Source organism: Periplaneta americana, chromosome 1, assembly GCF_040183065.1.
Source record: "Periplaneta americana isolate PAMFEO1 chromosome 1, P.americana_PAMFEO1_priV1, whole genome shotgun sequence".
NCBI lineage: Eukaryota > Metazoa > Arthropoda > Insecta > Blattodea > Blattidae > Periplaneta > Periplaneta americana.
Genome location: NC_091117.1, coordinates 223,818,476 through 223,834,178, shown reverse-complemented (window position 1 = coordinate 223,834,178; position 15,703 = coordinate 223,818,476). Strand labels below are relative to the sequence as shown.

The window sequence follows — 15,703 nt, the reverse complement described above, 5'->3', positions numbered from 1 at the left end:
AGAATATATCAGCATATCACTTTTCTTAAAAATCCCGACACTATGAAGAAGAAGAAGGAGAAGAAGAAGAATACGACAGCAGAACACTTCTCTCCAAATCCCCGACACTGAAGAGGAAAAAAATACGACAGAATATCGCTTTTCTTCAAACCCTCATCACTATGAAGAGGAAAATAATAGGCAGAATATCATTTCTCTTCAAATCCCCGACACTGAAGAGGAAAAAAAATACGACAGAATATTGCTTTTCTTCAAACCCTCAACACTATGAAGAGGAAAATAATAGACAGCATATCAATTCTCTTCAAACCCACGACACTGTGAAAAGAAAGAAGAATACGACAGTATATCACTTTTTTTTCAAACCCCAGACACTATGAAGAGGAAGAAGAATATGACAGCATATCACTTCTCTCCAAACCCCCCCGCCACTGTGAAGAGGAAGAAGAATAAGATAGCATATGACTTCTTTCCAAACCCTCGACACTATGAAGAGGAAGAAGAATACGGCAGCATATCACTTTTCTTAAAATCTCCGACACTATGAGGAGGAACAAGGATATGACAGTATATCACTTCTCTTAAAACCCCCGACACTGTGAAGAAGAAGAAGAAGAAGAAGAAGAAGAACAAGAAGAACAAGAAGAATACGACAGCAGAACATTTCTCTCCAAATCCCCGACACTGAAGAGGAAAAAAAAAACGACAGAATATCGCTATTCTTCAAACTCTCAACACTATGAAGAGGAAAATAATAGACAGCATATCACTTCTCTTCAAACCCACGACACTATGAAGAGGAAGAAGAATACGGCAGCATATCACTTTTCTTAAAAACCCCGACACTATGAAGAGGAACAAGGATATGGCAGTATATTACTTCTCTTAAAACCCCCGACACTGTGGTGATGAAGAAGAAGAAGAAGAATACGACAGCAGAACACTTCTCTCCAAATCCCCGACACTGAAGAGGAAAAAAAATTACGACAGAATATCGCTTTTCTTCAAACCCTCAACACTACTACTACGATGGCATCACAGCCCAAAGTCGAGCCTTAGCCTCCTCAATGTTCTTCCTCCAACTGTCCCTGTCCTGTGCTAATCTCCTCCAGGCAGTTGTTTCGAGATAGTCCTGAGAATCGATCGTTACCGCATCTATCCATCTATTTTGGGTCTTCCAATTGGTCTTTTACCATGTATTTTCCCTTCTAAGATCTTCTTTGGTATTCTGTTCCCTTCCATCCGATAGACATGTCCGGCCCATTCAAGCCTCCTTAATTTGATGAAAGTAACAATATCAAAACTTCTATATAATTTATATAGCTCGTTATTATAACGTATTCTCCACTGCATATTTTCTTGCACCGGTCCAAAAATTCTTCTGAGTATTTTGCGTTCAAATATACCTCGTTTAGCTTCTGTCTCCTTGGATAATGTCCAAGTTTCGCTTGCATAACAGAGAATACTTCTAATAATTGTTTTGTATATTTTAAGTTTTGTTTCCTTGTGCACACAGTTAGATTTCAATGTTGCGCTTAATGCAAAATAGGCCTTATTGGCTGCAGTGATTCGACTCTGTACTTCAATTAATTCGTTATTGTTACTTGCCATTACTGTTCCAAGATATTTAAACTTCTCAGTTTCTTCAAACATGTTTATCGTCAGATTAGGAGGGTTGTATATATTCTGTTTATTTCTTATTTGTGTCATCCGTTTGGTTTTACTTGCATTAATCTGCAACCCGATTTCAGCGGCTCCTTGTTCCAGGTCTTTATACACTTCTTCTATTGCTGTCAACGACCGTCCCATAACATCCAAGTCATCTGCACATCCTACTATTTGAACGCTTTTGTAAAATAAAGTGCTGTTAGGATCTATACCTGTCTGTGTTATCACCCAATGTAAAGCAAGATTGAAGAGCATTGGTGCTAGAGCATCCCCTTGTTTCAGCCCATTATCAATATTAAATTGTTCTGTTGAACCACCATATATCTTCACTTGAGCCATGGTTTCTGCCATGGTCATCTTGACGAGTCTGATTATCTTTGGATGTATCCCTTGATGGATCATAATTTTGTATAATTCTTGTCTATTAATGCTGTCATAAGCTGTTCTGAAATCTACAAACAAATGGTATAAGTTGAGATTATACTCCCAGAACTTTTCTGTCAAACCCTCAACACTATGAAGAGGAAAATATTAGACAGCATATCACTTCTCTTCAAACCCACGACACTATAGGGAAGGAGAAAGATGCGACAACAGACAACAGTATGTGCTCTTCAAACCATTTAAATTGAGCTAAACACTATGATGTTGGAATATATGAACTCTTCTAACGAACGTTAAATATTACAGGATGATATATCTGCTTATTAGTATTAATTCCAGTAATGTAACATTGAATATGCGTTTCAACTAACAATAAGTGGAGCTCTTCCAACGTATCTTATGTGTTTTCCAGAGGGCTAACGATTAACGTTTATATATATATATATATATATATATATATATATATATATATATATATATTGTAAATTTTATTTGTTACAACAATGTAATTTATTCGTCACAACAATAATTCCTTTCTACAATTCGCCTTAAACGCTCTCGTCAACAATTGGATTTTCACTCAACACAATATTCGTTATAAAACTCCACCGACGACAATGACAATTTACTTGGACTAGTACGAACAACAATGAAATGTTAATCTTAACTAATATTTACAAAGCACTATTTACAGATCAGAACTATCAGTTCTCAGTTCACAGTTCTTTTATCTCAGTCACTCGAGTTCACAGTATCTCGAACCACAGACCTTCAGAGACAGTTCACTGTACTCGAACTCGGGTCCCTCCAACTGCGGTCCACTGCACTCGAACTCAGGTCCCTCCAACTGCGGTCCACTGCACTCGAACTCAGGCCTTCGGATGCTGACGCAGATGCGGACGCACACTCGAGTCGACTTCCGGTTTGCTTGACTGGCTTGCTTGCTCTGGCTTTCTCACTGACTGAATAACTGAAAAACTCTAAAACTGCTGTCGTTCCTTCGCGACCGTAATTTATAACCACAGCGACGTAGCCTCGAAAATTCGCGAGTCTTCCACTTCGACGGATTTCTGGAATAGTCGGGAAGGTCGTTCCACATTCACTGCGTTAAGTAGCAGCTGCGCGCGCAGCCTCCCCTCGCATGTAGGCCCCTTTCCCCTTTCCCCGTGAAGCCCGCGCGATATGCTCTCTCGCGGGACGCTGGTCGTGAGTTCGAATCTCACGTCGCTGTCACAATATATATATATATATATATATATATATATATATATATATATATATATCTTGATTACACACTTTATATCACTTAAGAATATAGTTATAATAATCATTGAGTACCGGGTATTTCCCGGGGGTAAAAGGCGGTCAGAGCGTGGTGCCGACCACACCACCTCATTCTAGTGTCGAGGTCATGGAAAGCATGGGGCTCTACCTCCATGTCCTCCAAGTGCCTTCATGGTATGCTACGGGGATACCTTTACCTTTTTACCTTTACATGAAAGTCATTATTACAACTATATTCCTAAGTGATTAACTTCTCTGATACACAGTTCTGGTACAAAACTTCCTGTTCACAACGCACAGACGAGTAGCCTATATCATATAATTTCAAGCATATCCACAGTGTGCTGAACTATTGAAAGATAAACTGAGTTTTCTCTATTTAAAGAATCTTCGACAGTGTTTCATACATGCCAACAGGTTCGTTACAAGACACAATTTTAAAGCTTCTCTCAGAGAATACCTGATAGCACTAAGCACTCTTGCGGATATATTTACCTCGTCTTCTTATCTACCTCATCCTTCTCTCTGTAGACATTTTCCTTCTTCGTTCAGTGTCTTATCTCTAAAGTGACAGGTTTTGCTCCATAATTCAGAGTAACACCTTGAGCAGCGTTTCATTTTTCAGGGAAACTTGTGTACCAAATTTACACATCATCGGCAGGAAGATGCTTCGATCGCTTACAATACATTACAATTAACAGAGTTTCGTTAAGTGAATTCTATATCGATAATCAAACATCTGTAAAAAAGAAACTAATGAAAATAGACAGACGTTAGACACGGCTGTAATGTCTAATCTCTACTGTTTATTATCCCTCGAAGATAACTTTTAGGTCCAAAAGCTCCTAGAAGATTTCTTTCACTGCATATATAATTTGTAACGTTGCTATCAATACAACCCGATCGCACCAAAACTTTTCTGTTAACAGTGGAGTTTGACCAGCGTTGCCAATATCAGCGGTTTAACACATCCGAGGGTTTTTAACGTTCATCGGGAGGAAATTTTTTAAACGTTTATTATTGCTGATGTAGGAATTTAGCGCATATTTCACTTCTTGTGGAGACAAGAATATTTCTTTTTCCATTGACAATACAGAAATCCAGCGATCTCAGCACTGCTTCTTGGTGGCTTTTAAGGAACCCGGAAGTTCATTGCCGCCCTCACATAAGCCCGCCATCGGTCTATATCCTGAGCAAGATTAATCCAGTCTCTATCATCATATCCCATCTTCCTCAAATCCATGTTAATGTTATCCTCCCAGCTACGTCTCGCCTCCCCGAAGGTTTTTTCCCCCTCAGGTCTTCCAACTAACACTATTTGTATTTCTGGATTCACCCTTACATGCTACCTACTTTGGTCCAAGGTTATATAATAAAATAATTGAAAAATATCCAAATTTGGAAAATTTTAGTATCAGAAATTTCAAAAATAGTGTTATGAATTTAATTGTTAAAGAATCTATGTTGATTTAATATGTGTATGTATTTGTATGATTTAAATTGTTAAAATTGAAATTGTATTTTTAAAGTTAATTTATTCTTATAATTTTTTTTCCTTGTCCCACTTTGTGTCAAATAATTATCTTTGTTTGTGTTAAGTTTGTGTTTAGATAACTCCCTGAGCACGAGTTTTTACTCCTTCAGGGAAGAATTAAGACTGTATTTTTGTACATGTTATTTTACTGACAAACAACAAGCCTTACCCATGTAGCACGTCCGGGTGAATCCAGAAATGCATCTTACATTTTTTCCTTGTTTATTTAAAGACGCTGTATCAACTACTGGGGTATTTAGCGTCGATGGAATTTGTGATATTGGATAGTATTTGGCGAGATGAGGCCGAGGATTCGCCAAAAATTACCTGACATTTAGGGAAACCTGGAGGAAGAAAAACAAAAAAGGTAATCAACCCAAGCAGAAATCGAACCCATGCCCGAGCGCAAATCCGGCTCAGCAGAGAGACGCACTACCGCTTGACCTACGCCGGTGGCTTCTAACATATTGTCCAGCTGTTACTGAAAAGAATGAAGTGGAAGTTCAAAAGAACCACACAGGCGGAAAAAAGCTGTTATTAGGAACATCCCATGTCGTTCACCAGGCATGAGGGTAACTTACAATTAATTTTTATATTTCAATATGCCTGGTGAATTATTAAATAAGTATATAATAAATTTTCAATCTTAAGACATATCAACTTGCAAATGTTTATTTGCTATTTAATAAGATATATGAACGTTTTCGCCGTTTGGGGCATCTTGAGATATAACAAAACATATAATCTGAGCCTATAATAATAAATTATGCAAATAACAAAGAATAAAGAACAATGTATGTATGCAATACATGAGATTCATGAGCTTTATGTAAAATGTGACATAATATAGGATAATTGTTGATATAATCTTTAGATTTTGAAATTGAATTGGACGGATATTTTATACATATAACTCATGTTACAAATAAAATATACAATTATGATTAAAATTTGTCAATAATGTTAAAATTTTAAAATTTATAATGATGATTGATAAAATAGATCATTAGCTGAGGATTGTCGTAGGGTATACGATAATTTGCGTAGCTGATGTTCGTGTGTTATGTATGTGTTTCATTGAAAAACGTTCGCTAATGTACTAAATGTTATTTTATGTTGGAGATTGCTGTTTTAATTTACTATCTGATTTGGTGACATCTTATTGATTATAAATGACTGTTACGTGTAATCAGATTTGTTGAGATATTTGAAATGAATGCTCGTTGGTTATGGATGTCGTGGAGTATACAGCAATCTCCAACATAAAATAACATTTAGTACATAAGCGAACGTTTTTCAATGAAACACATACATAACACACGAACATCAGCTACGCAAATTATCGTATATCGTACGACAATCCTCAACTAATGATCTATTTTATCAATCATCATTATAAATTTTAAAATTTTAACATTATTGACAAATTTTAATCATAATTGTATATTTTATTTGTAACATGAGCTATATGTATAAAATATCCGTCCAATTCAATTTCAAAATCTAAAGATTATATCAATAATTATCCTGTATTATGTCACAGTTTACATAAAGCTCATGAATCTCATGTATTGCATACATACATTGTTCTTTATTCTTTGTTATTTGCATAATTTATTATTATAGGTCCAGATTATATTGTGACAGCGACGTGAGATTCGAACTCACGACCAGCGTCCCGCGAGAGAGCATATCGCGCGGGCTTCACGGGGAAAGGGGAAAGGGGAAAGGGACCTACACGCGAGGGGAGGCTGCGCGCGCAGCTGCTACTTACCGCAGTGAATGTGGAACGACCTTCCCGACTATTCCAGAAGTCTGTCGATGTGAAGATATCGAGATAATTCTCTACACACCTGTAGAAAACTCTCGCAACTATGATTTTGCTATAAAAAAAGAAGCGCCAGCGAACTCGAGTAGAGTTTTCAGTTATTCAGTCAATGAGTAAGCCAGAGCAAGCAAGCCAGACTTGTGTGCCGGAGTTCGACTCGAGTGTGCGTCCGCATCTGTGTCAGCATCCGAAGGCCTGAGTTCGAGTGCAGTGGACCGCAGTTGGAGGGACCTGAGTTCGAGTGTAGTGGACCGCAGTTGGAGGGACCCGAGTTCGAGTACAGTGAACTGTCTCTGAAGGTCTCTGGTTCGAGATACTGTGAACTCGAGTGACTGAGATAGAAGAACTGTGAACTGAGAACTGGTAGTTGTGATTTGTAAATAGTGCTTTGTAAATATTAGTTAAGATTAACAGTTCATTGTTGTGCGTAATAGTCCAAGTAAATTGGCATTGTCGTCGGTGGAGTGCTATAACGAATACTGTGTTGAGTGAAGATCCAATTGTTGACGAGAGCGTTTAAGGTGAATTGTAGAAAGGAATTATTGTTGTGAAGAATAAATTACATTGTTGTTACTAATAAAATTCACAATATGTTTTGTTATATCTGAAGATGCCCCAAACGGCGAAAACGTTCATATATCTTATTAAATAGCAAATAAACATTTGCAAGTTGATATGTCTTAAGATTGAAAATTTATTATATACTTATTTAATGAGAGTAACTGATCTAGGAAACCCTTCAAGAAATGTTTTTTTTTCTTTAAATTACTAATTTTATGTGGAAAGCATACTAGTTCTTAAGACTTACCACTTACAGCCAAGAATGAAACTCTACTGATATTGAGGCATGTACGTAGGTTGCACAAGCTGATGACTCGAGCCATTACGTGTCGTAACCGATAAGAACTCACCTGCAACAGAAAAGCAAATATGGAAGTGGCATGAAATGTGGAACAAAGCGAGGCGTGACGTACCCCAAAGACATCTCCACTCTGGACAAGGGCCAACTGGATGTTGCTAACTCCAATTTCTAAGTGCATTAATAAAGGCTGGCTTGGTTTCGTGTTTTATTTCCGGCCCGGTTGCAGAAAAGCCCATCAGATATGTTCAACGATCAAGGAGGGTTTGATTGGCCATCAGTTCTATTTTCGTTGCAGAAAGAACAATCAATACGGTATTTGATTAGAAACCAATCTTCCATCAGATTCGATCAAGAGATTTTTGCTGATTAGTGACTGATCATTGATTAAGTGTATGTTGTTTATAGTGCAGTTAAATATAATTTATAATAGAAAACAGTTGAAGTAACTAGATACATTCTTCTAAAATGACCTAATACATTCTTCTGATGAAGAAATTTTCGAACAATATGAATAAATATTATATGAAAATATCTATAGGCCTAAGTGATGTCTGATGTCATATGATAAATGACGTCGTGATTTCCGAGACCGGGACCGAAAATATGTCTTTTTTTATGCATCACCCAAACACCACCCCTATTATTATTTTCTATTACATTCATAACCCCCTACAATGTTCTGATAAGAGGGCTCTATTATTATCAGAAAAATCTGGCCCCTAACGTTTTTAGCGATTCACTTCTTTTATTTCATTCTGCAGTCTATATAGCTGGAATCTGCCTGTTGTACTTCTACAAAAACAACAAAACTTCCAATTATTCATTTGTTTTCTTGAGCAACGCCTACTCTATGCATTCATTTCTCCCCTCTAAATAGCATCAAATTGGCCGTGCTTGCTAAATAGCACTGATGCCAAATGCATTTACTTCTTAAATCAGTAATTAGTAAATCGAGGCAACTTGATTGGAGATTCACTTGCAATGAACAAAGAAATAAATCAGATATCAACTGATTGGTGTTTAGGGACTGATTTGTTTTGCATTTCTGTAACCGGGCTTAAAAGTAACTCTTTTACACTAATCTAATTCATCTATAATATTATAAAAGATAATTTCATGTAGGCCTATTAAGTAACACAATACGTTACATTATTAAGACTTTCTTTATAATTTAATGATCAATGCCAGAACGCTCTTTTTGTGACAACTTTATTAATAGAAGGGCATTAAATTATAGGGCAGTGAAAGACCTGCTCTTGGGAAGAACAGTGAATGAATGAATGAACGATAGTTTTCTATCATTTTTATTGCACGAGTATACTAAGGACCGGTTGCATAAATGCAAATCAAATCAGTTCCTGATCACCAATCAGTTGATGTATCATTTATTTGATTGTTTACTGCGTTGCACGAAAGTGAATCTCCAATCACTTGTCTCGACTTACTAATTGCTAATTTAAGAAAGAAATGCATTTGGCATCAGCGCTCTTTGACAACCACGGCCAAGTTGATGCTCTTTAAGAAAGGAGAAATGAATGTATCGAGTGGACGCTGACCAACAAAACAAATAAATACTTTGCCGTTTTGTTGTTACTATTTTTTTGTCAAAGTAAGAGAGGCGGATTCCATGTGTATAACTAAAGAATAAAGGAAAAGATATGAACAAAACTAAAAACGTGAGGAGATAATTTTTTCTGATAGTAATGGAGATCTCTTACTGAACATCGTAGATGCGTTCATGACTGTAACAGAATTTAAGAAAACATATGTTTCGGTGACGCAGAAAAAAAAAAAACATATTTTTTCGGTTCCGGTCGGAAATCACGAAGTCATTCACCATAATATGACGTCATATATCACATATGGATATTTACCAAATATTTCTTATTGTCTGAAAATTTCTTCACTAAATCTATTAGGTCACTTTAGAACAATATAACTACCTACTTCATCTATTTTCTATATAAATTTCAATAACTTCATTATAAACAATGTACCTTTGATCACTGATCAATCACTAATCAGTAAAAATATGTTGTTAAAATCTGTTGGAAGACTGATTTTCGATCAAAAACTAATTGTTCTTTCTGTAACGAAAATAAAACTGAGGGCCAAATCAAACCCTCTTTGTACGTTGATCATTTATGGTCGGTTTCTGTGCAACCGGGCCTTGAAAGACTGCAATTTATCTTATTATATGAAATACAGAAAATAAGCTTCCGCAACATGTCACGTTATCACGTTCTCCTTTGTCGGATAAAATGTTCCGCTCTTCATTTTTTTTTTTTTTTTTTCATCTGGCAACCTACTCATTCATTTTTAGATTTTATACGCATACATATTCGTATGAGTAGGCATGGAATTATTAAAAGTTCTTAAAATAAGGACTACGTATAACGGAAGCAATTAAAGCAAAAAAAGCATGGCATTTACTTTTAAAAGTTCAGATATGCCCATTTGGTTCCACCACCGATAGCCTCCCTTAAAGAACTGTAATTACAGCATTCACAACAAAATGCGAAGTCTTTTGGATTCTCGGGATTGACGTCTGCAGAGACAAAAGCGTTACTTCGAATAATGACTGTACTAACCCCGCACAAGAATAACTTTCACCAACCGAGATGACTCAGTGGTAAACACTGGCCTCGCACTCAGAAGGTCCCAGTTCAAGTTGCCGGGGCCGCTCAAGCTTATCGGGATTTCTGGGAGTTTCCTAGGAATTTAATTATTTAAAAGGTAAATACTAGATTAGTTCCCATTTTCACTACAAAGATTCAGGCAACGTTTTGCTACTCTCTTTTTGATTGTACATTGGCCACTAGATGGCAAGAGGGTAAACGAATTGGTCGAATGATGGCAGCAATCCAATGTGTCAACAACATGGCAGTTACCTCATTCATCACAATTTACGATTTTTGGAGGAATGAACTATTATGAAGGTCTTTTGTTTCTCTCAGTTCAAGAATAATTTGTTCTCTAGAAGGAAAGAATAGGTGGAAACTGTTCTATTGTGTGTGGCATAAAAATCATTCACTACATGTGCATATTTTATGTAGTATAATTATGCAACGTTCTTCACATCATAAAGAATATTTCATTTACGTAGTTCCCACGTTTCATATCCATTGATGCTACAGCTACAGCGTACACTCTTCAGTGAAAAATTCATTTTCTGTTCTGACCGACATTCTCTATGTTTGCTGTATAAAAGAAAATAATGTTTGCCTTTGGGTCGGTAGTGTAAAGATTGATCATAAATAGGCTTAGGGGAGAGTCGGGTAGTATTGCACATCGGGTAATATCGGACAGTGCGTTTCTTTCACCTACCACCATATGGTAGTACCTGAATGACATGGTTACGTTTCTCTATGCGACATCACAGAAACGTAACCATGTCAATCAGGTACTATCATCGTGTGGTAGATGAAAGAAACTCACTGTCCGATTTTACCCGATGTCCGATACTACCCGACTCTCCCCTAAAACTATTATTAACAGATAGTGCAAGTTCTTTATAAGTTAAGAAATGACATAAATACGGATAGTGATTTGACTTATTGTGACAGCGAAGTGTGTGGTGACAGTGAAGAAAAGTATCTGAAGTGATAGTGAAAAGTGTTTTAGTGACAGTGAAATGTGTTAGTACAGTCAGTGAGGAGAGAGTAAAATGAGTGTGGAGAATGATTATCTGTGCTAAAATATACGCGTCATGTATGGATAATGCTGTAAAACTGACTTATATAGCGTTGTGTGTTAAGATCTACGAAGTGCCTTGATATCAGGAGGCCCGGTGATCGACCTCCGAGACCGACAATCCTGACTTAAGTTTTCGTTGTCTTCCTTAGTCACACCAGACAAATGCCGAGATTGTTCCTTAAAATATAGGCCATAACAAGAAAAGTTTTCTATTTATCTGTACACACAAGTATTTACATATGTATAGCCTACATAAGTGTTTAGATTTGTAGTATTTAGTAGTATTTACTTATTTATTTATTTATTTATTTAACCTGGTACAGATAAGGCCGCCAGGCCTTCTCTGCCCTTCTACCAGGGGATTACAACTATAACATGAACAATAAAATTACAATTAATATTAAATTTACAATTACAATTGCAATAAAAATTAAAGTACAACAAGATTACCTGATTGATTAAAGCTAGACATTTTATCATAGAAGTTAAGAACAAAGAATATTTTTGTATTTACTGAATTACAAATTAAACCTACAATAACAAAATTCTATAGTGATGAAATTACCATATATTGAAATATTTTGTGGTAGATTAAGAGAACTATTTACAAGAAACCATGTCTGAACGAGTCTCAATTATTGACCAAGTGCCTAGTAAGTTTGCGTTTGAATTGAATTTTATTTCGACAGTCCCTGATGCTAGCAGGTAACGAATTCCAGAGTCTTGGCAGGGCTATTGTGAAAGAGGATGAGTATGAGGAGGTGCGATGGGATGGTATTGTTAGTATTGTTTCATGGCGAGAGCGTGTGTTCAGATTGTGGTGGGAAGAAAGGTAAGTGAAGCGAGACGACAGGTACGAAGGAATAGAAGAGTTCAAGATTTCGAAGAGAAGGAGAAGTGAATGTAAATTTCTTTTGTGCGAGATCGTGCGTATTTGCTTGGTTTTCGCACAAAACCAATCCGCGGAAAGTCTAAAATTCCGCATTCAGTATTCCCAACTTAACACACATAACAATTTCCCTCTTCTTACCGCTTAAGTGACATTTTGATTTATTGCTTTAGGCTTTTAACATATTATTTTTAGAGACGTTCAATATAGTAATAATTATAAATTGGAAACTTACCACTGCAATTTCACCTAAATTGCACGTTAATTATTGTTTTTAAATATTTGCAAAAATTAAGTAAACTCTACAACTCCACTAAAGTTACTGCATTTGTGATGCAAGTAACATTAAGGAAGCCGTGAAAAAATCAACAAACTTGCCGATGTATTACTGCAATATGTTATATAAATAATATTGTTAAAATATTAAAATGAAAAATAAATCATTACATAACCTTACCGTTTGTTTTAAGTTCGCATTTATAGACTGGGGGGGGGGGGGGAAAGAAAGACAAACGTATATCACGGCCTGCTGGAGTATAGTAGACACAGAAAACATTTTAAAGCAATAATGTTGAAGATAGATATTTTTGTTTTGCAAATTTGCCGTCATTGCACAGAAACCAAGATGGAGATTTCATTGCAACTAATTAGAAATTCCTCTTTCAGGTATGTAATAAACGATCTTCGCACAAAATAATGTACGATACACGAGCGGTATGTTTGTTTTCATGTTCTCGGAAATTAAAAAAGCTCAACTACGTTTCGCTTTTTCAAACTATTCCTCGGACATGAAAACTTCAACATACCGCTCTTGTAACGCATATTACTATTCTTATCTAGTTTAAGGCAAACCTATTGTTTCCAGGGATGGAGTAATATGATCATATTTACGAACATTGCTTACAAAACGTACACACAAATTATGAGCACGTTGAAGTTTCGTTTTGTTGTCGCTGGAGAGGTCAGTCAGTAAAATGTCAGCATTGTAGGTACGTACCCTATTTTTTTTCTTGTATTTATTTATCTTTTTTATTGTTATCTGTAACTGCCATAGGGCGAACACCCACTCGTACTTAATAAATATTCATTTATTCATTCATTCATTGAAGATCGTTTGACGTTACAGGAGAAAAGAATATAAACAAACAGAAAATGTAAGGACTACATTATGTCTGTGAACGTTATCTAATATACGATTTAAAAAATACCAAAAGCATGTTTTTTGCATACGTGAAACTTTTCGTTTTACTATGAATAGACCTTGGTTTATAACCTTAAACACAATGTCCGCAATCCATATCGGAATTTCTCCTCGATCTGGCACACGGTGAAACTCTCTTCTCTTGCGATCCGCAATACAACACACTCAGAAGTGTCAACATTCTACAAGTCTAGACGGAATCTAAACTCGGTGCTGCTGAAGTTGCACATTATTTCACGTGCACACTATTGCTGGCATTATTACGTCATGTACTTCCTTGCATCACAAAACAATGGAAATAAAAGCAGACTCAGTCATTCCAAAAAGAATAACAGTAGCATGTACGAGTAATTTCGACCAGCTTTCAAGTATTCCCTTTAATGAGTGTTTTTTATAAATTAACTTATGTTTTGTTCTACGTCTGAGTAGAAATGAACAAATAACGAGTTTGAAAATTGAAGTTATTTTCAGAACGTACTGCTTTTACACTCTACCGCACAAGATTCGTAACTGGTATAGAGTTATGTTTGTTGAAATCTTATATTTTATGTGATTAAAAATGTATTACTAGTCGTGTACTTCCGGTCCGTTTTTGATGCTTTATTGTTTCTTATTCATGTATATGGTTTTTCAAATTACATATCTCAAATGTGTAATGTATGCTGATGATACATCTATTTTAATTATTAGTAATAAATTAAACGATATTGAATTTCAAAGAAAATGTGTACTAGAAAAAATTTAAACATGGTTTAATTATAGGTTACAAGCGAGTAAGACAAAATTAAAGAAATTGCATTCACTTTAAATAACAAGGAAAGTATGAAACATACTAATTTGCTAGGAATGTATTTGGATACTTACCTTACTTGGAATGTTCATACAGGGAAGTAATGTAAAAATTATCTATTTGCTTTATTTGCATCAAAAGCTAAAATTATGTACAAGCCAGAAATTGTTACTTTTGGCGTGTTATGCCTTTTTCATTCTTATCTACATTGTGGTGCCCATATTTGGGGCCCATTTTACTGGAGCAGTAAAGTTCTTATATGGCAAAAAAAGGCTATAGGAATTTTAAAATGTATTAAATCCAATATATCATGTAAGTTATATTTTATTAAACTACAAATAATGACTGTGCCTTCATTTTAAATGTCTTATTATATGCCAAAATCATTATAATAATAATTAAATCTTAAGGTCTGATATTCCTGATTTCAACACTAGATAAATATATCAAATCAACAAATCAATACTTATTGCAACAGATTTGCTAAAAAAAGAGAATGATTAAGGAATTAAATATATTAATAAATTTCCGGTAAATGCAACAACTAATGTTAATTTTAAAAGATAAAAATAGTTATTAAAGAATGGTTAAAAGTAAGAACTTTTATAATGCTGAAGAGTTTTTTTTCGTCTTTTTCCCCTCGCTGTTATTTATACTCGCTTTAACATCTTTGGTCATATCGCGAGTTAATCTTTGGCGAAGACGTGTGTACTATTGTTGAGACTGGTTCTATTGTTGTGAACTAGATGGCGACTGTATATACAGTATGTTACTGATTTGTTACGAATATGATTTCGGTAATGAATGAAGCCGGTCATTTTCATGAATGTTGTGGCTCGAATTTCCTGGCATTTGCCTTACGGTTGAGAGAAAACCCTGAAAAACCTCAACCAGGAAATTCAACCCGACCGGAAATCGAACCCGGACCCTCTGCGTAAGAGACCAGCATGCTGACCCCTACATCACAGAGGTGGTGAAGAGTTTCTTATAATTACTCATAATACAAATAACATTATATTTCAGTACTACTGTTTTAATTATTTCAACAGATAAGCAAATTACAGTTTGTATTATTGTTATTTATTTATTTTTTTATTCATTTATTAATTTATTCATTTATATATTCATTCATTTTTTATTAATTTATTTATTCACATGCTTATTTATTTATATTTACATTGTTATATTGTTTCTTGCTATTGTTATATTTTACTTATTTTGACATGTACAATACCCCCTATATATATGTATATATCGTCGGTTTCTTGGTAAAAGTGATCAAGTCCAAAATGCAAAATTGTTGGGAAAAGGCATTTAAAGGTTTAATGATCAATCCAAAGATAACTCTACTTCTTTAGATGTTAGTAATAAGTTATTTTGAAGGTAAATGTGCTATATTATTAGTTTTTAATATAAAATTATGTCTTAAATTTTCATAATACTTGGAAGCCTTGGAATGTGACTTGGTCACTTTTACCAAGAAACCGACGATATATATATATCATGCACACATACCATGATTCATCATCGCCTCAATCACCAACATGATAAACATTAATACAAATAT

At 35.3% G+C, this 15,703-nt stretch overlaps 1 protein-coding gene across 5 annotated transcripts in view; it reads right to left on the bottom strand.

Moving 5' to 3' along the window:
• sigmar (Tumor necrosis factor alpha-induced protein 8-like protein sigmar) overlaps positions 1-15,703 on the bottom strand; it is a 266,488-nt gene that overhangs the window by 159,603 nt on the left and 91,182 nt on the right. Inside the window, exon 1 of one of the 5 annotated variants that reach the window (XM_069838680.1) lies at positions 7,507-7,606. The exons of the other annotated variants lie outside the window; for them this stretch is intronic. Coding sequence (XP_069694781.1) covers positions 7,507-7,582 — 76 coding nt within the window. The 5' untranslated portion in view covers positions 7,583-7,606. Of the gene's footprint in view, positions 1-7,506; positions 7,607-15,703 lie in introns of those variants that run through there. 5 annotated transcript variants of the gene reach the window in all.